At 43.2% G+C, this 25965-nt stretch overlaps 1 protein-coding gene across 1 annotated transcript; it reads left to right on the plus strand.

The window, feature by feature from the left end:
- The first annotated feature begins 9654 nt into the window (after positions 1 to 9654).
- Ociad2 (OCIA domain containing 2) lies at positions 9655 to 25965 on the plus strand. The gene is made up of 7 exons (XM_070012352.1): positions 9655 to 9796; positions 11994 to 12106; positions 13283 to 13379; positions 16088 to 16141; positions 19143 to 19190; positions 21539 to 21656; positions 23959 to 25965. The coding sequence occupies exons 2-7, from the start codon at positions 12041 to 12043 to the stop codon at positions 24038 to 24040; spliced, it is 465 nt and encodes a 154-aa protein (XP_069868453.1). The 5' UTR covers positions 9655 to 9796; positions 11994 to 12040; the 3' UTR covers positions 24041 to 25965.

Genomic DNA, 25965 nt, shown 5'->3' on the forward strand with positions numbered 1-25965 from the left:
TTAAGTTCCTAGGTTTTATGGTACCTCCAATGAGAACCGCGGGGTGGGTATAAGCTTGCCAGGGCAGAGCAGGGGTGTGCGGGGCGAGGTGTGAGACTCCCTGGGAGGCGGGAGGGAGGGAACACCGGTATGCAGGACTCAGAGTAGCTCCTAGCGGGCAGTCAGGTACTGACACAGCTCCCAACACTCTTGAGAGTGAATCAAAGACTACTGGTGATTCTAGATGATTCTAGAAAATCCTCTTCTAAAAAGAAGTCTTTTTCTTTTTAAAGATATTTTTATTTTCTTTAGGTGGTTGTATGAAGGAGTTGCCATTCAACAGAGCAGTTTATGAAGACAGCGTCTCTTGCTCAACATCACTCCTTTTAATATTCTCACCCACCCCTCCCACCCTATCCCTTCTCTTGTTTTTCTTAATTTTTAGGCTATGTATTGATTTTTTTTTACCATTTAACAAAGCAATTTATGTATACGGTGCACCCTGATGTGTGTCATGCCTTTAACATCTTCCCACACCCCCCTCCACCCAGCCCTTCCCTTATTTTTCTCAGTTCTATGGCATATACATGCCTGCATTCTACTCATTTCCCTCATTCATTCTACCCCCTTCCTCTTGAACTGTCCTGCCCTGGTAAGTATCCATTTCCTAGTACTCATTTTGTTAGGCTTTGACTTAGTCTTTCCAAGGAGTTTTACTAGTTTTTCCTCAACCATCAATCAACTGGATTTAGATGAATAAATCTCTCTTCTCCAATGGAATTCTCCCCTACAAGGAACTCAATCTACTTATCTCCTGTACTTTTCCTAGTGAGGCGGGAGGTGGCTCTTGGGACAGACACTAGGACATGACGATGACAGTGAACATATGGGTAAGATTAAAAAATATCTGTTCATGTTCTCTTGGGTATGAAGAAATTAGATCTAAAAATGCACTGAGATATGATAAGTTATACAGGATTCTAGATACTCACACACATGAGACCAAAAGCAGATACTCTTAAGGGAAAAACACAAAGGTGGAATGCCTAAATGCCTCTTCATATTTATGTAAATGATATACATACTGAAACAAACTCCAAGATATGGAAACAAGGCTTTTTTTCCTTTTTCAGTTTTTATTTTTTGATGATGCTGTCTTCTTTACCTTATACATGGTGTATTCATGTGTATATCTTCAGAAGGGTTGTGGGGAGGGCACAGAACTTAAGGGGGAAAGAGGGAAAATGTACAGCAGCAGCACTCACTGGACACTGATGAAAGTGAACTATACAACTTGTGGTGAAGATAGGAAGGAGGGACTGGGAGAGAATGAAGGAATAGAAGACACTGTAGGAAAGGAAATGCACTCATTCCTTGACTCACATAAATGTCACCCCTCTGTATATCACCTCTGTAGTAACAATAAAGTAAATAATTTTTTTAAAAAACTGCCATGAGATATTACAAGCCTCTGCCCCACCCCCACCCCCACTTTCTTAGCTACCAGAGAAACACTCCAAGCTTTGCATTTTACAGGCTATGGAAAGCAGTTCTGGAATATTAAAGAAGTAAATTTGCTTTGGAAATGTCTATTTTCACATTTATGAGGGAAATAAAGGATAGGCTTGTCTCAAGAAAGACTTGGAGACACAAGCGAATCAATGTGGACATGTCTTCATATTTCAGACTTTCCCTATTTGTGCCAAAATTATGATCTTGGAGGCCTTGCTGTGCTTCTGGCCAAGTCTGGCCGTCTGAACATCGACTGCAGATGAAACTCAAGCAGCCAGAGCTGGGCAGGACCGGGGGGGGGGGGGGGGGGGAGGGGGGACGGGGGGGGGGTTAATGGTGTGAAAGTCAAGCGCAGTGCTGGCAGTGAGCCTTGTCTGACAGCAGCTTTACTTCTTCAGCCAGCAGACCCTGCACCCCTCTCAGTGACACCTCATTAAACCCCACTGTTCTGCATCTGTGAGAGTTGATCTTATGTATTCCTCAGAAAGGGGACAAGTGACTCACCATCCGGATGTACAGACCCCCTTACACAGCAAGGCAGATGCTCAGTGGAGTTGGGACAGCAGTAAGGCTAGCAACATGGAGACTGCTCCGATTACTGCAGATGCTTGAGGAAGAGAGGTCTCTCATCCTGACTCCACCTGAAACCAGCCAGAGTCCTTTTACCAAACACCAAGGTGCTTGTGGGTGCGGCCCAAGAGATTTCTACCTGCATGTTTGTATGTGCGTGCATGCGTGCATGTGTGTGTGCATGCATGCATGCATGCGTGTGTGAGTGCGTGTGTGCATGTGTGCACACACCACTACTTAACTCAGAGCCTCAACTCATGACCTCAAACTCTTGTTTTTTTGGTCAAGGCTAGTGCTCTATCACTTGAGCCATACCTCCACTTCTAGCTTTTTGCTGGTTCACTGAAGATAAGAATCTTTCAGATTTATCTTCCTGGGATGGCTTTTGAATTAAGAATCTCGAGATCTCAGCCTCCTGAGTAGCCAGGATTACAGGTGTGAGCCACCCGTGCCCAGCTTGCATTTTGTTTTAATCCATCCCTACACTAGGGCTTACTGTTCAACAATCCCGGGATAGCCCTTTCTCCCTCCACCTCCCCTAACTGCTGTCTCTTCCCCCTTGCTAGCTGTTAGGCATCCATTTTATCACTTGTTATATTTTAGTCTATGTGAGGAGACAGACAGAGCAAAATAGATGTTATGGATACATAACATGTAGTACAAATTATTAACATAAGGTCTAGACCAGGCCACTGCGGCCTGAATCCTGGTGCTGCCACTTCCCAGATACAGCCTTGGTCGTGTTACTTATCTTTTCTGTGCCCAATTTTCTTTTTCTTTTTTTCTTTTTCTTTTTTGTCGGTCATGGGGCTTGAACTCTGGGCCTGGACGCTGTCCCTCAGCTCTTCAGCTCAAAGCAAGAGCTCTACCACTTAAGCCACAGCATCATTTCCAGTTTTCTGGTGGTTAATTGGAGATGAGAGTCTCACAGACTTTCCTGCCCGGGCTGGCTTTGAACTGTGATCCTCAGATCTCAGCCTCCTGAGTAGCTAGGATTATTGGCATGAGCCATCGGTACCTGACTCCCAACTTTTTTGGGGGGGGCGGGGGTCCAGTCATGGGGCTTGAACTCTGGGCCTGGCGCTGTCTCTCAGCTCTTCAATTCGAGGCTAGTGCTCTACCACTTGAGCCACAGCGCCACTTCCGGCTTTTTTTTTCCTGCTTATGTGGTGCTGAGGAATAGAACCCAGGGCCTCATGCATGCAAGGCAAGCGCTCTACCACTGAGCCACCTTCCCAGCCCCACTCCCAACTTTTTTATATGTGAAATATGAATAGTACTATGTATTTCTAGGGTTGTTTAATGGTTTTTTAAAGGAGGGTAACTAAGGATATGGTAGAGCACTTCTTAGCAAGGTCAAGGCTGTAAATTTAATCCCCAGGGTCACAAGACAGAGGAAAGAAAAAGAGGGAGATAAAGAAAGGAAAGGAAAGGAAAGGGGGAGGGGGGGAAGAAAAAAGGAAAAAAGAAAAGAAGAAAGGAATGAAGGAACAAAGGAATGAACTGAGGAAGGCAATTGAACAATCTTTTTAGAGAGTTACTTGAATAAAGGCATTTTCAGAAGAAGAAAAAAGAAGAAAGAAGCTGGGCACTGGTGGCTCATGCCTGTAATCCTAGCTACAGAGGCTAGGACCTGAGGATCATGGTTCAAAGCCAGCAGGGGCAAGAAAGTCTGTGAGACTCTTATCTCCAATTAAGCACCAGAAAACCAGAAGTGGAACTGTGGCTCAACGTGGTAGAGTGTTAGCATTGAGCAAAAGAGCTCATTGTCAGTGCCCAAGCCCTGAGTTCAAACCCCATGGCTGACCAAAGGAGGAGGATGGGGGGGGGTGGAGAGAGGGGAGGGAGGAGAAGGAAGAAAGGAAGGAAGGAGGGAGGGAAGGAGGGAGGGGAAGAAGGGCCTGGTGTGGTGGTATATACCTGTAATCCTAGCACTCAGCAGGCTAAGACAAGAGGATTGGGAGTTTCAGGCTAGCTTGAACTACATAAACAGAGCTATCTAAAAACATCAAGGAAAGAAAGAAAGAAAGAAAGAAAGAAAGAAAGAAAGAAAGAAAGAAAGAAAGAAAGAAAGAAAGAAAGAAAGAAAGAAAGAAAGAAAGAAAGAAAGAAAGAAAGAAAGAAAGGAAGGAAGGAAGGAAGAAAGAAAGAAAGAAAGGGGGGAGGGAGGGAGGGAGGCAGGAAGGAAGGAAGGAAGGAAGGAAAGAGAAAGAAAGAAAGGAAGGAAGGAAGAAGAAAGAAAGAGAGGGGGAGAGAGGGGAAGGAAGGAAAGAAAGAAAGAAAGAAAGAAAGAAAGAAAGAAAGAAGGAAGGAAGAAAAGAAAGAAGGAAGGAAAAGGAGAGAGAGGGAGAGGGAGGGAAGAAGAGAGAAAGAAAGGGAGAGAGGAGGAAGGAAGGAGAGACAGAAAGAGAGGGAAGGAGAAAGAGAAAGAGAGGGAGGGAGTAAGGAAGGAAGGAAAGAAAGAGAGAGGGAGGGCAGAAAGGAAGGAAAGAAGGAAGGAATGGAGGGAGAGAGAGAAAGAAGGAGGGAGGAAGGAAGGAAAGAAGGAAGGAAGGAAGAGTCTCTTCCAATAAAAGGCATGCATTATTCATTTTTATTCTGCACCTCATTAAATCCACTCCTCATCATTCTTCATGCACTCATACAGTGTACCAGTTACTGAAACAGCTGCCAATCAGGAGCCAGCATTAAGAGGGTGTGACAAGGGGCCCCTTGGGTCCTTATGAGGTGCCAAGGCTGCTGAGTGACAGCAGGGTGCCATTGCTATGCAGCTCGGGCTGGGGGCCTCATTCCCATACTGGACACTGTTCATGTGACTGGCTGCCTTCCTTCTGCCCCACATAGAACTCTGGGGCTGCAGTTCAAAGATGACAAGCTCACTCAGAAGAGTGATGCTATGATTTGAAATGATTTTAAGTGCCCCCTCCCCGCCCCAGGATGGATGTGTATGAAGCGTGGTCCTCAACGTGGCCTGTTAGGAGGTGGTGCCATTTTTGGAATAGATTAAGGTGGTCCTTTTGAGAGTCCAGTTAATCCCACAACAGTACATGAAATTGCAGACCTGGCTCCTGAATTCTTCTTCAGCTTCCAGTCTCATCATAATGGAATCACCCACCATTAAGCACTTACCAGAGGCTGTACCAATTGTGCTGCCTAATCTTAGACTTTCTGTCTCCAAAATATTGCGAGCTAAGTAAACTTCCTGTCTTCATAAAGTACCCAGCCTTCCATGCTGCTGCTTCTTCTTCTTCTTCTTCTTCTTCTTCTTCTTCTTCTTCTTCTTCTTCTTCTTCTTCTTCTTCTTCTTCTTCTTCAGCTCAAGACTTAACACTCTACCACTTGAGCCACAGCACCACTTCCAACTTTTTCTGCTTACATGGTGCTGAGGAATCGAACCCAGGGCCTCATGCATGCGAGGCAAGCACTCTACCACTGAGCCACCTTCCCAGCCCTGTTTCTTCTATTTTTTGTGTGTGTTTGCTTTTGGTGCTGGTACTGGGGCTTGAACTCAGGGCACAGGCACTGTCCCTGAACTCTTTTTTCTGCTCAAGACTAGGACTCTTAAAAAAAAAAAAAAAAAACTCTTCGGGCTGGGAAAGTGGTAGAGCACTTGCCTTGCATGCATGAGGCCCTGGGTTCGATTCCTCAGCACCACATAAGCAAAAAAGAAAAAAAGCCAGAAGTGGCACTGTGGCTCAAGTGGTAGAGCACTAGCCTTGAGCTGAAGAGCTGAGGGACAGTGCCCAGGCCCAGAGTTCAGGCCCCACGACTGGACCAAAAAAAAAAAAAAAAAAAGACTAGGACTCTATCACTTGAGCCATTTCTGGCTTCTTTTTTTTTTTTGGGGGGGGGTGGCTAATTGGAGATAAGAGTCTCATGGACTTTCCTGCCTGGGCTGGTTTCAATTTATGATCCTTAGATCTCAGTCTCCTGAGTAGCTCTGATTACAGGCGTGAGCTATTGGCACCCATCCTTCAATGTTTTAGTATAGCAACAGAAGCAGAATAATAAAAGTGCCTGGCATAGAGTGCTTACTATATGTTATGGATGTCACATTTAGTAGCTACACATATATGCATAGGAGCAGCATAGTAGACATCCGTTGCAGAACACCAGGGCAGCACAGAAGGTAGAAACCTAACCTTGAGTCCAGGCAAGACTTCCAATAGGAGGTAACCCTAGGGCTGAGGGGTTTATTGTTGTTGTTGTTGTTTTAAGTACTAGAAATTGTAGAAAAGCAGAGAAAGATTGATTCAGGCTTAGCTACAGTTCATGTAAAAGCATGAGAGAAGAGAACTTTCCACAGGGCCCCGGGCAGTCCTAGGCTTTGACTTGGCAGGCCCCACTAATGAATTTGAATGCTTCCTGAGGATGATGTAAAAATACAGCAAGAGTTGAAGCTGGAGTCTGCCAGATTCCGTTCCGCACAGCATTCCAGCATAGGGCAAGCCTAAGCTCTCAGGAAGCAAGGCATCCTTTCTGACAAGGGCCCAGGCCTTTTCTTGCCCATATGCCTCTGCTCATACTGCCAACCATGCTTAAACAGGCCAGATATTCCCAACAAATACCAACTGAGAGGCTCAATCCTTATACATTGGATGGGGTACTTCTCACTATTTAAGGTAATTTTCTGGAACATTCTGAGAGAAACAGAGATGGAAGTCGAGCATGTACTGTACTGCAAAATGCTAAAAGACAAATGCAACTTAGGGTATTTGCTAGAAGTTAGATTTTTGTGTAATGGAGGATTGCTTATTTAAGACACAAAACCAATTAGAAAGCTGATCCCTTCAGACAACAAAATGGCAAAGGCTTATTCATTTCTGACTACTGGTAACCCAATATAAAATTAACAGAAGTCTATCCCCTCTAGTTTCATAATTAAAAGGGGTAAAAGGAAAATAAGCCAGAACTTAACAATACACAAGTCCAACAAAACAAGAATATCTCTTAACCTAGGCTCATTTATTACTTTGTCCATTCTACAAATACCTTTCTTTATCTGAGATGCTAAGAACACAGTGGTAAACAATGCAGACTATTGTGTTAGGTAAAGTTAGGGGAATCTGAATCATAAGGATATTAGAATAAAGAAAGGGCAGAAAGCGAACTCGACAGACTGATTGACTTTTATTTTGGGTAAAAGCCTAAGAGGGACACTAGAGACCTCCAGCAGAGACAATGATGTTCTGCTCTCTTACAACTGAGGTCTCCTTTGATTAGGCAGACAGAGTGAAGTCAGGCAGGGCAGGAGTCTAGGATAGTTTGTCACAGGAAGGGGGCAGGATGAGAACAGGGGAAGGGGTTGTTGTGCTGAGATTGAATCTTTCCTTGAGTTACAGGAAGTTTTTAGTAGATGTGTGCACAAACTATAGGGCCTTAGGCTCACAGGTTAAAGGGAAAGAGGGAAAGGGTGGAAGAGGATGCAGATTCAGCAAGTTTGTAGCAAGGGCAGTTTTATGGCTGTGAGGGAAAGGTGCCTGTTTGTAGTTTAAATAATTTTCTATCAAGGGGAAATCAGTTGTATGACCAATTCCTAACATTCATTAAATGATTAACATGTCCACATGTGGAAGTGAGCAGAAATCTGACCCAAAGGTTAAGGTACAGAAGCTCATTTGTGTGACTTTGAAATAGTGACCTTCTTTTGAAGTTCACTAAAAGCCAGGGAAGTTAAGAGAGTTTATTTAGATTTTTCCTTGTTAGACATACACATGAATAAATATACAAGAACTGTATGTGACAAGTGCTATGAGAAAGTGCTGTGGAAAGAAGAAAGCCAGCCTGCTTTAAGCCAGGCTGGTGGGCCAGGGGGGTGGTCCTGGGGAAAAATTGGGAAGCACAAGAAGGAGTAGAGCTGAACAGGCTGTACAAGAAAGGATCCAGGTAGTGGGAGGGCTCCATGCCAGGCCTCAGGTGGAAAAGAGCCCAGTGGGCTGGTTACCAGAGGCTCACACCTGTAATTCTAGCTACTCAGGAGGCTGAGATCTGAGACTCACAGTTTGAAGGCAGTCAACCATCAAAAAAGCCAAAAGCAAAGGCATGACTCAAGTGGTTCAAAGCCTATCTTGAGTGAAAAACCTAAGCAAGAGTAGGAGGTCTTGCATTCAAGACCCAGTACTGGCACCAAAAAAGAAAAGCTAAGTGAACATGAGGAACAGAAAAGAGCCCGGAGTGGGGGCAGGGGAGGCGGGGGTGATATGGCGGAGGAAGTAAAGATGGAATGTGATATTTGACTTGGATTGTGTAAAATGGAGAATGAATGGTTTTAAGATATAAATGTAAGTGTGCTGTGGATAAGACTTCCCTGGTAACTTGTTACTTTAGCTAGTAACTCTAATTGTAACTCTGTAACTCCTTAATAGAACCATCACCACCCTTAGTTCTATTCTCCTGCTTCCCACCAGCAAAACCTTGGCGGGAAATTTAAACTTAAATGGGCATTTCTTGGCTAAAACCAACACCCAACCTCCCCCTTTCCCCGTCCTAGCCCAAAATGCTTAAAAGCCAATGTGGGCTGGCACTCAGGCCTTGTCCTGCGATCCTCACTCCAGGTGCCGTCCTGGCTCCTCAGCACTTTTCACTCAATGAAATCTTTTACATTTTCACTGCACCTCCGCACCCAGGGGAGAGGCACAGTTGAGGGATGAGGCATGGGGGCCAGTTAGGACAAGAGGAAAGGTCAAGGTGATGCAACAGCTCAGCCCAGAAAGAGGTCCTAGGTGAGGCTGGGAAGATGATAGAGGCAGGAGAACTGGTCTCCAGCCCAGCACCACCCTCCCCTCACAGGTCAAAGGCTACGAATAGAATCAGTGGGAAGGACAAAGCCATGCAAAGGGAAAGCTAGGGAGCCACCCGGCCAGAGTTTGACTCCAAACTTCTGTGTCGTTTTGCACAGCCTGGAAACTGGTCCCTAGGAACAGGTCTTAAAAGAAACTAATGGTGCTCACTCTTTGGGGCCTATGAACAGGACCTCAGAGAGGTGGCTGTAAATGGGGGGGAAAATTGTTCCTGCTTTGGAAGGAAAGAAAGGTTCATGGGAAAATGCTTACTGCCTAGCTACTAGTTAGTAATACCAGCTACTCAGGAGGCTGAGAGTTGAGGATCTTGGTCTGAAGCCAAGCCTGGGCAGAAAAGTCTTTGAGACTCTTATCTCCAGTTAATAACCAAAAAGTCAGAAGTGGAGCTGTGGCTCAAGTACTGACCTTGAGTTTAAAAAAGCCGGGGGGGGGGGGGGTGAGGGAGGCTGAGAAGGTGGCTCAGTGGTAGAGCGCTTGCCTTGCATGCATGAGGCCCTGGGTTCGATTCCTCAGCACCACATAAGCAGAAAAAGCCAGAAGTGGTGGTAGAGCACTCGCCTTGAGCTGAAGAGCTGAGGGACAGTACCCGGGCCCAGAGTTCAAGCCCCAGGACCGGTACAGGAGAGGGTGGAGGAGGAGGAGGGAATGGGAGGGAGGAGGGAGGGTGGAAGAGGAAAGGGAGGGAAGGGGGAGCCGGGGGGGGGGGGGGGTGGAAGATGAAAGAAGTTAGGATCTCCCAGGGGCCCGGACAAGTCTGGGGGAGGAGCGTGGGGCGGATCTGGAAAGAGCGGGTTTCCAGCCTTTCTTTGCTGTCACGCACAGGGCAGGGCCGGCAGGTGCGGGCCGGGTGCGCGAGGCGGAGGCGGAGCCGGAGGAAGAGGGGAAGGACCGGGACGGACTCGGGCCAGAGGAGCCGGCAGCGCCTGCGGAGAGAGGTGAGGGCCGAGGAGGGACCCTGGGGGGCCGGGGGGGCCGGGGCCAGCGGCGGAGGCAGCCTGGGCGGGCGGCTCCTGGGCGGGCTTTCCCGGCCCCGGGGGGCTCGGGGCCGGCCTCCCTCCGCGGCCTGCCCGGCTCGGGGTGGCAGGCTGGGGCAGCGGGCGGCTCGATCCCGCGGCACCCCCGGCCCCCTTTGGGCCGGCCGGGGTCGGGGAGGGGGGAGCTGGGGGCTGGCGGCCATTCCGCCCCCAACCGAAAGCGCGGTAACCTCAATCCTGTCGCCCGTCCTTCCACGTCCCCCATCCTGCTCGCCCCTGCCCACCTGCCAGCGCGGTCCCCGGCCATCCAGCCCCCCCAGCCCCCACTTCCAGGGCCGAAGGGCCGACCTGCGCGTGGGCCTGGACGGCGAGGCCCTCAGAGGACTTGGATGTGGACGGGGATGGGGGGGAGGGGGAAGGGGAGTAACCGGGGTCACGGGTCACGGGGACCAAGCTTCTTGATTTTTGCAAAGGCCCCAGGGCCGGCTGAGCAAAAAACAAGTCTCATTGGGCTGGAAGTCAGCAAAGACGCCCTGGGATCCGCAGGCAATGAGATGGTGGCCACCGGGAAATCTGACAGCTCCCCCTTTAACCGCCCCTGTGCGCACCCGGGGCTGGTCCTGAGCGCTCACCCTGCACCCTCGCCTGTTCCCAGTTATGCCCCCCTGAACAGGAGTGGGAAAGCTGAGGCGGAGACACATTCTGTCGCTGGCTGGGAGACGAGGAGAATCAGAATGGGAAGCCGGGGTCCATGGGCACTGCACCGTGAAAGATGGAATTTGGTGCAAGTAGCCACCCTGGGCTCATCTGCCTCGCAGCTGATAATGAATGTAGGAAACAGAACTGTGTCTTCGTGGTCGTTTTGCAGAGGGTCATGATAGCCCAGGGCTACAGGACGCAGAGATCACAGAGGAGATGGGGAGCAGGGCCACAGTCTACCTACAGTGTGTCCATCTGTGCCCACCCTGGGATCTGCTTCCCTGAGCCATGTGATTTCAGTGGATGATTCATCCCCTCCTCCTGTACCTCCCTACCCTCTGCAGCAGCTCTTCCTCTCCAGTCATTTCTTTGGCTTAGGTGCTTTTCTTCTCATGGGCTCAATGTTCACATCTAGTCATCTTTGGAGGCAAGTTTATTCAAGTTCTTTGTTTTGTCTCTCCTCCCTGTGTGGGCATTTCCCAAATTCATCTCTGCTGTTCATCCCTATATGGCGACTTGTGATCCAAATCCTCCTGTGTTCTAATCTTGGCTGGCTAATTCCAGGATTTGCTCCCACTGATACTCAAATCACATTTCCAAACCCAAAGGAATTGCTCAGGTGGCTGCAGCAACTTGCTGTCTTCTACCTTCCAAATCAGTCCTCCTCCTGCCCCAGGAGCCCACGCCCCTGTACACATGGGAACTCTCAGGAGTCCTAGTCTCTGTGGAATCTTTAAGCCTAACAGAGTAGACCTTTCTCTCTTTCCTAAAGGCCTGTAGTGGCCCTCGGGGAGGCGGCCCTTCTCTACCTGAACAACTGTTGACTTTACTCTCTTCCCCTTTCAACTGTAAGCTCCTTCAGCCACGGCTTTATCGTAATTGCCTTTGTATCCTAAGGCTGGGCACATAATAGATCCTGTTAAATATTGTACAGTTAAGGAGCTTGTAATAAAATAAAAATACCTTTTAGGACATAATTTATAGACAGTAAAGCACATATACAGAGTGACATTTCATCCTACTAGAGATCTGATCAGTCATCATGAGAGAGAGAAAGATAGTACAAAAGTGAATTTTAGCCAGGCACTGATGGCTCACGCCTGTAATCCTAGCCACTCAGGAGGCTGAGACATGAGGATCATGGTTCAAAGCCAGCCTGCACAGGAAAGACCGTGAGACTCTTATCTCCAGAAAACTGGAAGTGGCACTGTGGCTCCAGTGGTAGAGTGCTAGCCTTGAGCTGAAGAGCTGTGAGACAGCACCCAGGCCCAGAGTTCAAGCCCCACAACTGGCAAAAAAAAAGTGAATTTTGGAAATCGAGTTTGTAGATAGTGACAGATTAAAGCTAATGCAGAAATGCAAATAAGTTCCAAATAAGTATCGTTGATGCCCAGACATAGATATATAGACCACTGATATGCAGACATTCAGCCATAAAACAGTGTTTCTCTTTCCTTAGACTCTAACCAGAGGACTGAACAAGAAAGAAGTGAGGACAGACTCATCATGGCTTCAGTGTCTACCCATGGAAACCAAGAGAAAGATCACCACTTGCCATCACTGGGCAAGAAGGTATATTTTTACTTGAAGGTCTGCCAACTTATGGAAGTTTCACTTGGTCACCTTACTGTTTTTTATCAACCTGAGTTAGGTTGGGGCAGGTAAAATGGAATGAACAATTAAAAGGTAATTTGGGGCTATCTTGCTAAGAAAGCTTTTCAATTTCATTTACGAAATTACTTTCTTATTTACCAACTCTTTGCTGTTCAGAGTCCAGGAACTCATGGAGGCTGTTGATGATGGAAAAAATTTTCTGTGGCAGGTCCACACCTTTGTTTGTCTCTAATAGAAGGATACACTGGGTTTATTTTTCTGTGTTGGTTACTGAGGGTAGTCATACTGAGCATATGCCGGTGACAGATGTTGCTGTTAGTGAAGCAGAATCCTTAATTGCTAATTAGCCATCAGATGGAGAACCAAATATTAACATGAGCACATTTTTCCAACTTGGTAGGGATGGCTATAATGTGTTATCACAGCATATAAGTGAAAAATAGACAGGTAGTTCATAGGTAAATGGAATTTGTGGTTTCTCTGGAGTTACCTTTCTTATTGTGTTATGGAGAAGATAATGCTTAAGGAGCAATATATAGGAGAAGCAAATAAACAAATGATAACAGGTAACAAAGAAAAGAATTTGAACACCTGAGCTGCCTCTGAAATGGAGAACCATGAAACATGTATGGCTCTACAGAAAACAGTCACCAGAGCTCCTTAAAATAGACTCTGCAAAAACTCTTATCCTGCCTTCAGGACTGATAGGGATTGTGGTAGTTGAGTGTGTGTGTGTGTGCGTGTGTGTGTGTGTGTGTGTGTGTGTGTGTGTGTAGAAGACATATTTCTGCTGTAGCTACAACCTGGGCAAGAACAAATATGTCACTGCTCCTTGACTTACAATGGGGTTATATCCCCATAAATCCATTATAAGGTGAAATTTTCACTATTCAAAAATGTACTTAAGCTGGGCAGGAGCCAGTGGTTCCAGAGAAAACAAAACTTTTCTGATGATCTCAGTTTTTGTTGGTGGTGATTCCTTTTTTTTGTTGTTCTTAGTTTTTGTTTTGAGATAGAGTCTCACTGAACTTGAACTTGGGATTTTTCTGTCTCAGTCTCCCCAGTGTGGCAATTATCAGAGTGTGCCACACACCCATCTTGATCACCATTAACTTACCATATCTTTCCCTGTAGAGCCTGTTGTTTTGTCCAAAATCAAAAATGCACATCCATAAAGGAGAGATTGCCAAGATTATCCGAGAATGTCAGGAAGAAAGTTTCTGGAAAAGAGGTAATTGTTCTCCTGCATCTTAATTAACACTGTATACACGACAATAAACTGCTCTAACTGTATGTTGTTAGGATGTAACGAGGATTTGTTTTTGAGCAGGGTTTTGTATAAGTCTCTAAAGTACTTACATACTTAGAGATGTTTAGAATATTAAATCCATGTTGAGATTCTTTTGGGGACAGAGATAATATCTGATTAGTGAGCAATTAACCTCACTTAGCAAAAAATGATGCACATATAACTTTCCCTGATGTGAAAAGGAACATGTACCAAGAATATTATATAGAACTTAACTATCAAAGAGTTGTGATTCTACCAGCTCAAAAATAATGTCAAGTTCATCTGGAACCTTATACAAGCACTTTGGACAGTGTCTTACACATAGAAAATGCCTCATAAATATTTACTGACCAAATGGAAAGTGGCAGTGTTTTGTTAACATTTATCTTACGTTGTCTCTGAATCTCCTTTTCTGCTGAGTTGTTTCCTTGTTCTGGGCTAGCCTGCTATTAGACAAAAGCATGAATGCAAGCTATGCTTTCAGATTTCTTCAATTAAAACATTAATGATTCATCATTTGAAAATGGTACAGTAAAGCCTATAGACTCAGCCTTAATATTATATAACATTGCTGATTTCATAAGTCACTCAAATTCATTATCAACAGTTTGAGGAGTAACCTTCTCTAGAAGTTGATATTCTCTAGCCTTACCATGATTACTGATTGTGTTTCTAGAAATTAATCTTTTCTGACAGCCTATGAGCAAATACTTTAATTGAGCCTTTGGTAAACAATTTTCCCACCAGTATGACCCATTTGCCTGCTACTTGCTCACTATCTATGAGTGGAAAAAATGAGTTTCTATGTGACTTGTCTTGATTGCTAGGAACAGATAGATGTTTATCACTTCTCTTTGCTTTTGGAAGAAATCCTTCAACATCTTTTATCAGAACTAGAAATTGCTTTTTACAAACTACATTACCTATGATAACAAACCATAGCTAAACACTGCATATGTTTGACATGAACATAGTCTTCTTGTAATCTCCAGGCAAAAATCCAAATTGGGGTAAGGGGAGAGATGTCATGAAAGACAAAAATCAAAACAAACAGGGAGCAGTCTTAGATGAAAGTAGATTAGGTAGCAAATATAATGTATGATCCTTGATTTTTTTTGCCTTAGAAAAACATTAAAGACATTGCTGGGCCAGTTGGACAAATTTAAGCGCAGATTTTATATCAATCATTATCATTTTTTCATGAGTATGGCTGTTGAAGGAATGTAAATTTCTTGGATGCTAATGGTTTGTGATTATGCAAGGGAATGATCTCGTTCTTAGAAATTACCACTGAAATAGTCAATGATGAAAATCTATGATGTTTGTAAAATTTAAGTGACTAGGAGATAAAAAGGGAAAATGGATAAAGAAATTAATGTGTAAAGAGATGATATAGAAAGATAATTTTTCAGAATTAATGAATTTAGATAAGGCTCTTCAGGAGTTTACTGGCTAACTTCTTAATAATCTTACAGAATTTTGTAGGGTTTAAAATGCAAAACCATCCAGGCTTGGAGATACCCAGTGGTAATCCCAATGTGGAAAGCTGAAGCCAGAGAATCCCAAATTCAAAGCTTGCTGAGCTATGTAACATTCCCTGTCAAAAATGAAAGAAGATAGGGTCGGAGGCAAAGAGGAAGTAAGGGATAGAGAAAGGGAAGGAGGGCAAGAAGCAAGGAAGGGAGGAGGAAAGGAAGGTAAAAAGGAAAGAAGAAATCATGAAAGCAGAAAAGAAGAAAGGAAAAGAGAATAAAAAGTAAATATCAAACTATGTATGTAAAGGCAGCTCTTAGGCTAGAGGTATGGCTTAAGAGGTAGAGCACTTGCTTAGTTGCAAGCACAAGACTCTGGGTTCAATATCTAGTATCACACAAAAAACAAAAAGGAACTAGAGGTGTGGGTCAAATGGTAGAATGCCAGCCTTGTAAGAGCACAAGGTCCTGCATTCAGGTCTGAGGAGCAGCACGGAAAGAAGGAAGGAAGGAAGGAAGGAAAGAAGGAAGGAAGGAAGGAAGGAAGGAAGGAAGGAAGGAAGGAAGGAAAGCAGGCAGGCAGGCAGAGAGGAAGGAAGGGTGGGAAGCAAGGAAGGAGGAAAGAGGGAAAAAAAGCATAACTCCCAAACACAAATTAAGTGCACAATATGTGCCCTAAGATGCCTACAGCACTCAGTCAACATGAATGCCAGAAATGAAAGAGAAAAGGATTTTAGATTCGGTCAAATAGTACAGTGCATTTGGCTGAGTGACTGGGTTATGCCATACAAAAATATTTACCGAAAAAAATAATTTACCGGCTCCGGTGGCTCATGCCTGTGATCCTAGCTACTCAGGAGGCTGAGATCTGAGGGTCATGATTCAAAGCCACTCTAAGCAGGAAAGTCCATGAGACTCTTATCTCCAATTAATCATCAGAAACCCAGAAGTGGTGCTGTGGCTCAAGTGATAGCGTACTAGCCTTGAGCTGAAGAGCTCCCTGATAGAGCCCAGGCTCTATCAGGGAGCTCTATTTGTTGAATGAGTAAAATAGCAAATGATTAAAATTCACTGCCAAGTAAGGCAAGAGGAAAAGCTGGGAGTTCCTGTCTCCGACTTCTAGGTGAAGGGCCATCTTTTAAGATACCAGTACTGAAGGGTGTTTTTCTTTTACAGCTCTGCCTTTTTCTCTTATAAGCATGCTTGTCACCCAGGGACTTGTCCACCAAGGTAAGAGTCAATGTTTTTCAATAGGTAAACTTCCAAGAGCTCAGCTTTCTGTGATCCTCCTAGCAGCGTTTTGGCTATTAAGCACTTTTGGGTTTTGGTTTGGTAAAGGATTTCTTTTTTCATGTAAGCATTTGCCAATTTTTAGCCTAAGTCATCATCCCACACACACCCCAAGAAGAAGTCTTAACCCAGAACGAGTGAATATATAAGATTGCCTGGCAAAGGCAAGTTAAAGTTGCAGATGGAATTATCAATTAATCTTAAAATAGGGAGATTATCCTGGAGGGGGTAATATAATCAAGGAAAGGACCTTTAAAAATAACAAAGAGGCTCAGAAGGAAGAACCAGCAGGATGGCACCATGAGGAACCAACTGGCTTTGAAGAAAACAGAATGAGGATAAAAGCTGAGGAATATGGGGGTTCTCTAGGATCGGGGGAAAAAAAATAGAAACCCTGGAGTCTCCGAAAGGAAAACAGCTCATTCAAAGAATATGGTTAGTTACTACCTTGCTTTAACTCAATGAATATGATTTTGTACTTCTAACTCAAGAACTCTAGGCAATAAGTTCATGTTATTTTAAGCCACTGAGTTTGTAATAATTTGTTACAATAGCCACAGGAAACTTCTTCGTCTGTATTACATCACTGTCTCCCAGGGCCTCTGTTTTTGGCTAGATAGATCCTTCACTGTACAAAAGTGCTCCATGCAGAGAGGTGAGTGGGCCTAAAACCCAGCCCAAGCCACCAAGCCATTTGTCCTGAAGAGGCTACATTCCCTGAGGACTAGCACCTTGTCTGATTTGCACTTAAGACCATATGTTCTGGCCACTACCTTGCATCTCCCCACAAGACCTCAGCTTGACTCTAAGTTTTCCTACCATTCCCACCTTTCTCTTTGTCTTCTCCTGCCGGAGAACACACATAATAAAGTACCCACACAATGAAGTACCTCACTCTGTTTAAGCCCATTTTATTGAGTGCTGCTAATTACCACAATTTTTAAAGGAATAGGAAAATATCCTGGTTCTGTGTGTGTGTGTGTGTGTGTGTGTGTGTGTGTGTGTGTGTGTGTGTGTGTGTGTGATCTCAAAGACCATAGAAGCCATGTGTGTAGAACAATCTACTTTAGTATTATGGTATTATGTTTATAACTTGAAGATAGCACTGGGATAGGAGAATCCTGGGCCTTGAATTCACAGGCTAGGCAATGACCCTTAGCTTGTTCACTCAATGATGGTCCTTTACTACTTGAGCCACAGCTCTTCTTCTGGGGTTCTTTTGGTGATTAATTAGAGATAGAAAGTCTCACAGACTTTCCTGCCCCAGCTGGCTTCGAACCTTCATCCTTAGATCTCAGCCTACTAAGTAGCTAGAATTACACCTGTTAGACTATGAGTGCCCAGCTGAAGATAGAATTTTTTGTACATTTTTTATTGTAAGAATGCTGTACAGAGGGGTTACAGTTACATGAGCAAGGTAATGACTACATTTCCTATTGAGCATTGTATGAAGATGGAATTTTTAAAGAAATATATTCATTTGTCAGACCATTTTTTACACAGAAAAGAAATGGCCTATATGGTGTTTTATAAATATTAAACTACCTAAAATCTATCATTGCTTACATCTGTAAAAGTATATTTTTTCAGGATTATGTATTAGTTCTCTACAGCTGCTATAATAAATTTCCACAAACACAATGTCTTAAAACAACACTGATTCAGCCTAGAAAACATGAGGCCATGAGTTTAATACCCACATGCTTCAAAAACAAAACAAAACAGAAAAGACATTAAAGAGATCTGCATAGGGAAGGAAGAAGTTAAACTATCCCTTTTTGCAGATGACATGATATTATAGCTAAATATAGACCTCCCCTGTGACCCAGTCATACCACACCCAGGCCTCTACCCTGAGCAACAGGGACCAGGATGCAAGGACACGTGCACCTCCATGTTCATTGCAGCACTGTTCACAATAACTAAGATATGGAAACAACCCAGATGCCCCACTACAGATGAATGGACCCAAAAATTGTGGTACCTATGTACAATGGAATATCATGCAGCCATCAGAAAGGACAAAATAATGGCATTCGCAGGGAAATGGATGGAACTAGAAAAAATCATTTTGAGTGAGGTAAGCCAAGAGCAAAAAGAGAAAGGGCACATGGTCTCCCGGATATGTGGATGTTAAATCCAACATGCAAGGAGATATGACGAAGTAAAAGACTCGAGAGACAAGGGACCTCCATTCATTTTGTCATATCATTACTAAATGACTCCGTGTTCTTGACCAAATATATGGTGTATATATATATATATATATATATATATATATATATATATATATATATATATATATATATATATGCACATCTGAGGGGAGATGGGAAGAGGACAAAGAATCAGAGGGAAATGGGAAAACATACAACAGAGGGGCCCATCAGCTGTACTGGACATTGATGAAAATGAACTAAGTAACTGAAGGGCAGCAATGGGAGGGAGGGAATCCGTGGGGAAGAGGGAACATCTTACACTAAGCAAAAGGAAAGAAAAGTATATATTACCTGATGTGGAAGAAATAGTTGTGTTGTCAGAGTTCATAGAATTCACAAACTTTATAGACCATGATAATGACAACTTGCCTCGTGAAGGTTAAAATGTGTTTGTGACTTTATCACTATCTCACAATACTGTGACATTTATGCAATCATTTAATCTCAATAAAAATATTTTTAAAAAAGAGGAGAGAACACTGAGTAGCTTCTTTCAACTCAGTTTAAATCCGTCTTGAATTATGGGTTTCCCATTCTTTTCTAACTTTAAAGCTATTACTCATCTAAACTTGCCATTAGAGGTATAAATTCAGCACAACAGAATCATAATTCTTCTAAAATATATGTACATTTAATGTATGTTATGTCTTAAGTTTTGAAGTTTTCTTTATAAATTTAAATATATGATGAATGAAATAATTATGTATACATATTACTTCTAGGTTACTTGTCAGCTAATCCAAGATTCGGATCATTGCCTAAAGTTGCACGTAAGTTATAGAAGTAAAAAGAAAAAATTAGATGTGCTTCGAAATAGGAGATGTCTATAAGGACTGGAGATATGAACATCCAGCCTAAGGGAATTGCCTATGTTGACTGAAAATCAGTCACCGTTTCTTACCACATTGTATTGAGTTCATTCAGTTCTTTCTGAGTAGCAACTTAACAGTAGATTTCTCTTTAAAGCATGATCTAACAGAGACTGGCAAGATGTACACAGATGCCCCTCAGTATTTATGGGAAAATTGGTTCCAGGACGATGGAAGATGCTAAAAATCTATTTTCATATAACCTATACACATCCTTCTGTATGCCTTAGCCTATCTTGAGGTTATTTATAATGTTATTTGGCATTACTAAGGGAATATTGAAAACAAAATCCATACAGATTGAAATTTTTCCCCAAGTATTGTCAATCCACCATTGAAAATCTGCAGATGTAGAATCCACAGATGTGGAGAGCTATCTGTACAAAATTACCAGCAGCAGAGCCATTTATTTATTTATTTATTTTAGCTTGGCAAATCTTTTCAGTTTACTATCTAAAATTAATTAAGAATAACCATTTTTGGAGGTGTGGAGGGAATGGGCAGTAGGGGGTAACAATGCTTGATAGGAGATGTACTGATTACCTTACTCATGTTACTATAAGCCCTCTGTACAGTATCTTTACAATAAAAAAAATTAAAAAGGACTGGAAAGGTAGCTCAGTGGTAGAATGCTTGCCTTGCATTCATGAGGCCCTAGGTTTGATTCCTCAGCACCACATAAGCAGAAAAAGCCAGAAGTGGCATTGTGGCTCAAGTGCTAGCCTTGAGCCAGAATGCTGAGGGACAGAGCCCAGGCCCAAATTTATGCCCTACAACCAACTAAATAAATAAATAAGTAAATAGAATAGCCACTTTTAAAATCAGGAACTGTTTTTGTTTTTTGTTTTTTTTTTGTTTTTGTTTTAGCAGTACTGCTAAACTTATGTTTTAAACTGGTTATTTTTGAGACAGGATCTTATTTCTTGCCTAGGTGTGTGCTTGAACAGCAATCCTCCTATGTTTTGCTTCCCAGGATAGTTAGGATACTAGGTGTTTATTACCATGCCTAGTTTCTTTCATTAAGGCAGAAAATCATGGATTTTTTTTCTGCCAGGGCTGGGCTGGAACTACATTCCTTTCAACTTCAGCCTCCGCAGTAGCTAGGTTGACAAGCATCAGCTGCCAGTGCCTAGCCAAGAGCATTCTAATTTCCAACAGACGTGGGGTTTCATCTCATTCTGCTTGGGCTTTTTATGTGCCAGGAGAATGTAATCATAATATAGTCTAAAATCTCATTCCCATCCAGAGGAAGAGATTCAAAATTCCTCTCAACCGGACATCTCTTCTAGAGACAAGATGGCTGGAAGCTCCCCATTACTCCATACCCATAACCTGTGACTTAGAAGCGCCATAGAGCCACACTTAAATTCCACTTTCCCTCCTCCAGCAGCCTTCCCCCATTTGTTTTGCAGCTGGGTCATGGTCCAGCTGCCTATCTATGGCATAGCACCTTCTCCTACTCAAGCCTGGCCTTTCTAATCTCACCTCAAAGCAGAGATCAGAATATGAAGTATCCAGCTCCTAGTCCTGCTGTGTGTGTGTGTGTGTGTGTGTGTGTGTGTGTGTGTGTGTGTGTGATGTGTGATGTGTGTGTGTGTGTGTGTGTGTGTGTGTGTGTGATGTGTGTATGTGTGTATGTGCTAGTCCATCCTGACGCTTGAACTTAGGGCCTGGGCACTATCCCTGAGCTTTTGTGTTCAAAGCTAGTGATCCATCACTTAAGCCACAGTTCCACTTCCAGCTTTTTGGTGATAATTGGAGACGAGAGTCTCATAGATATTCCTGCCTGGGCTGGCTTTGAACTACCATCCTCAGATCTCAGCCTTCTGACTTACCTAGGATTATAGGCATAAGCCACTGGTGCCCAGCTAGTCCTGCCTTTTTTTTTTTTTTTTTTTGCCAGTCCTGGGGCTGAACTCAGGGCCTAGACACTGTCCCTGAGCTGCTTTTGCTCAAGGTTAGTGCTCCACAACTTGAGCCACAGCGCCACTTCCAGCTTTCTCTGTTTATGTGGTACTGAGGAATTGAACCCAGGGCTTCATGCATGCTAGGCAAACACTGTACCACTAAGCCATATTCCCAACCCCTAGTTCTATTTTTAAAAAGGGGCTTCATTCTCAGAGCTTGTCTATTGGTTGATTATGGTCCTTTTAATATAAAAATAACTAATTTTGATAAGTTCTAAAAGAGTATCAGTGAACAAGATTACAACCCTCTCAATAATCTTATTTCTTAACCTGCTTTTATAGTTGCTGGTCTCATAGGATTTGGCCTGGGAAAGGCATCATACATAGGAGTATGCCAGAGAAAATTCCATTCCTTTGAAGATCAGCTGCGTGGAGCTGGGTTTGGTCCAGAACATAACAGGTTTGTAATATGTAATGAAGAGCATTATAAGAGATTAAATAACTTTATAATAAATATATAACTTAGTTACCTATTTCATTTACTCAATGAATATGTAATGAATAATATGTGCTGATAATATTCGAGGCCTCATTCAGATCTCTTAAAAATATAATGAACTGGTCACGGGTGGCTCATGCCTGTAATCCCAGTTACTCAAACCCTGGGGGATGGAGTGGGTGGGGGAACCTTACCTTAATGAGCAAGCAAACACGGCTTCTGTCAGCACTGAGTTACATAGACTTAAAGTCTTCTTTACTGCAAAGCTTCTCAGAGCCATTGATTCTCCCTTGGGGATATAAGCAGTTGGATTGTGGCCTCTGCTATTAGAGTAATTGGGTTGCAAATGACTTCTGCCAATTAAGCTGTGTGACCTGAGCCAAGTTTCTTAAACCTTCTTTCTAATCTTCAGTTTTCTTGAATCATGGTTTCTATGAGATGATGTAAGGACTAGAAATGGTTAATCATGACACTCAGTGTTAAGGGATACATTTCTCTAAAGAGCCCTCCTTTGCCACAGTGGCTTCTATTTGAAAGAAACATTGGGCTAGAAGTCAGAGTGCCCAAGTTCTCTTTCTAATTCTGTGACTTTGAAGAGCCATAGTTTTGCAATGATGGACAGAACCCTCAACATTGTCTCTTCCTCATGAGCCAGGTGTGGCCCAGACAGGGGCATAGATTTTCATTGTTAGCCGCAGTCAGATGGGAACTCTAACCTAATCCATTTCTTTTGCAAACCCTTAACTTTTTCCATAACAGCAGCAAACTGCCAGAGAGGCATTCACTCCATATTTCCAGAGACTTGTTTCAGTCTGTCCTTACACACCTGTGTTTTAGTATCAACTTCCTGGAGAGCAAGTGACTACCAGATGCCAGGATGTGTAGGGCAAGTAGGAAAGGCAATACCAGTAAAGGACAAAATTTTGTTGACTGCTTCTTCCTCTTCTTCAGTTGTAGAACTTCCTTCCTTCCTTCCTTTCTTCCTTTCTTCCTTCCTTCCTTCCTTCCTTCCTTCCTTCCTTCCTTCCTTCCTTCTTTCTTTCTTTCTTTCTTTCTTTCTTGCTTGCTTGCTTGCTTGCTTGCTTGCTTGCTTCCTTCCTTCCTTCCTTCCTTTCTTCCTTTCTCAGTTTTAGTGCTGTCCCTGAGCTTTTACACTCAAGTCAAACGCTCTGCCACTTTGAGCCACAGCTCTACTTCCTGTTTTTTAGTTAATTGGAGATAAGAATCTCACAGGGACTTTTCTGCCCTGGCTGACTTCAAACTGCAGTCCTCAGATCTCAGCTTCCTGAGTAGCTAGGATTACAGGTGTGAGCTGCCTGGCTTGAGTTTCTTTTGCTATTACCCCACTTTGACTTCTAGAACCATTATAAACAGATTGGAATCTACATTTCCCAGCACAATCTCCACTGTTCTGTACTTCATGGAGGAGGTGGCACTGGTGAATGGTCTTCTAGGCCCTTTAGAGCCTGGGGTTCTGTGACTCTCATTTTGCCTACATACTTGAAGCCATAAGAACTCACATTAGCAGCTGGTGACCAATGAGTAAGCCTCGTGTAAAGGACCATTACCTGCTCATCTTAGAGACAATCATTCAGAGAACAGTCAGGTTTTTTAGTGAAGGGAAAGAACTGAGCACCTAAGTTGAGTTTGAAGAAATGGTTAAGCAAGTGGCACACCAGAAAACTTCTTGGAGGAGGTAATGGTACCTGATTTAAAGACAGCACCCAAGCCTTAAATTAAAGCTTCAATACTGACATGAAGAAAGAAAAGGAAAGAAAAGAAAGAGAGAGAGAGAGAGAGAGAGAGAGAGAGAAGAAGGAAGGAAATAAAAATAGGGGGAGGGAGAGAAGGAAAGAGAAAGAAAGAGGAGAGGGAGAGAGGGAAGGAGGGAAAGAAAAGAAAGGAACAGAAGGAGGAGGGAGGGAGAGACAGAATTATTCCTGAAAAAGTCAGGCTAGTGAACTTTACAAAATGTCTCTAGATAATAGTGTGTTATGACTAGAGCATGGGGCTGGGAATGTGGCTTAGTGATAGAGCACTTGCCTAGCACGTATGAAGCCCTGTGTGTTCCATTCCTCAGTACCACATAAATAGAAAAAGCTGGAAATGACACTATGGCTCAAGTGGTAGAGTGCTAGCCACTCAGAGACAGTGCCCAAGCCCCGAGTTCAAGCCTTAGTACTGGCCGGAAAAAAAAAAAAAAAGACCAGAGCATCCAGTGATCCATTGTACAGCCTACTACCTGTTCTCCCTTCTCTTCTAGGCACTGCCTGCTTACCTGTGAGAAATGCAAAACAAGGCGTGTGTTAAGCGAGAAAGGAGATTCCCAGCCTTCAGCTTCCTAAACCCAGGGTCTGAAGATTTTTAAGCCTCTGAATTTGTATATATTTAACTTAGTAGAATGGAAACTTTGTGCTCCTATCTCTTTTTGAAATGTTTTATGTAGAAGGCTCTCCTTTGAATTGAACATCATGTATTTTTCTGCTCCTTAAAAACATATGGGAGGGGGCTGGGAATGTGTCTTTGTGGTAGAGTGCTTGCCTAGCATGCATGAAGCCCTGGGTTCGATTCCTCAGGACCACATAAACAGAAAAGGCTGGAAGTGGTGCTGGCTCAAGTGGTAGAGTACTAGCCTTGAACAAAAAAAAGAAGTTTAGGGACAGTGCCCAGGGCCTGAGTTCAAGCTCCAGGACTTGCAAAAACAAAAACAAAAAAACTCAAACATACAGGGAACCCTCACAGACCAAAAAGGAAATGATGTTGCAACCCTGCCTTGCTTGCAGATACATAAATTAGCTCTCCATCTTTTCCTCTGCTTTTTGCCCCAGTGTTTTAATTTCTCTAGGAGAGGACAGGAATGAATGAAGACAAAGATAAGAAGTCATGATGCAAAGAAAATTTCATGTAATATACAGACAGAAATATAAGACAAGAAAGATTGTGTCTTATATCAGAAATGCTTCCTAAAATGTAGATGCCAATACTTTTCATGAAAAGCTTCATTTGAATGGGTTGCAATATGAAGCAAATGTATTGTTGCAGTATTGAGGTGACTTTATGATTTGGGATGTTTGTGCATGTGCCAGCCATGGAGCTTAAACTGAGAGCCTTGTACTCTAGCTTGGTTTTTTTCTAATCAATGCTGATGCTCTTATCACTTGATCTACTGCTCCACTTCTGACTTTCTACTGGTTAATTGTAGATAAGAGTTTCTCAGACTTTTCCGCCTAGGCTAGCTTCAAACCTTAATCCTTAGATCTGAATCTCCTGATTAGCATGAGCATTAATGAGCAGTAATGGGGTTTGAACTCAGGATCTTGCACTTGCTAGGCAAGCATTCTACCACTGGAACCACAGCCATAGCTCACTTTGGTAGATTATAAAAACACTCATTATCTTTGGGTTATCTGCTTAGCTATTGAGTAAATACATGCTCTATATCCATGATCAGCTCTCAGTAATGGAGTTCTTTTTATAGATAGTTTGTAACCTAAAAGTATAAACACAGTTTCATAAATTGGCCTTCTCCTAGAGAACAATGGAAGAATCTCTAGAGGAATCAATTGTTAGAATGGTAAGCTTAGAACTTTATGGAGCCCAGAGGCAGCCAACACAATGGACTCCTATTCTCTAGCCAGATGTGTTGCATGAGAAAAAAAAATAAATCCTTCTGCTGGAAACTCTTTGTATTTGGGCCATCTGGCTGAGCCCTACACAAAATCATCTCTTGTCTGTTTACACTGCCTCAGGAAATGCTTCAGATATGTCATCATTAATATATATGACGTGTATGTACATAGATGTGTTTTATTACATTGTAAGCCCTATATCATAGAAGTTTAAAAAAATATGTGGGGAAGGAACTTCATTAAAAGTTACCACTTAGCTGGGTGCTGGTAGGTCATGCCTACAATCCTAGCTACTCAGGAGGCTAAGTTCTGAGGATCAAGGTTTGAAGCCAGCTCAGGCAGGAAAGTCTGTGAGATTCTTATCTCCAATTAATCACAGAAAAAGCAAGAAGTAGCACTGTGGCTCAAGTGGTTGAGCTAGCCTTGAACAAAAGGAGCACAGGGACAGCGCCCAGGCCAAGTTCAAGCCTCAGAACCAGAAAAAAAAAAAGTTACAATTTAATGTGAAAAATTTTAGGCATCAAAAACATGGAAGTATTCATTTTTATGTGTGAACATTAAGTGTATGAAATGGACCGATTTGACTTGGGTTTTATATTATATATATTGTTTTTGTCCAATCAATAAAGTTCTACTTCTTT

Source organism: Dipodomys merriami, unplaced genomic scaffold (genome assembly GCF_024711535.1).
Source record: "Dipodomys merriami isolate MVZ:Mamm:240054 unplaced genomic scaffold, mDipMer1.0.p SCAF_9, whole genome shotgun sequence".
Taxonomy (NCBI): Eukaryota; Metazoa; Chordata; class Mammalia; order Rodentia; family Heteromyidae; genus Dipodomys; species Dipodomys merriami.

Excerpts from the sequence above, each read along its gene's own strand:
- Ociad2 (XM_070012352.1), top strand. The coding sequence starts at position 12,041 with ATGGCTTCAGTGTCTACCCATGGAAACCAAGAGAAAGATCACCACTTG. Across the intron at positions 13,380-16,087 it reads AGAAAGTTTCTGGAAAAGAG|CTCTGCCTTTTTCTCTTATA; the intron begins GTAATTGTTCTC and ends TTTCTTTTACAG. Across the intron at positions 16,142-19,142 it reads CCAGGGACTTGTCCACCAAG|GTTACTTGTCAGCTAATCCA; the intron begins GTAAGAGTCAAT and ends TATTACTTCTAG.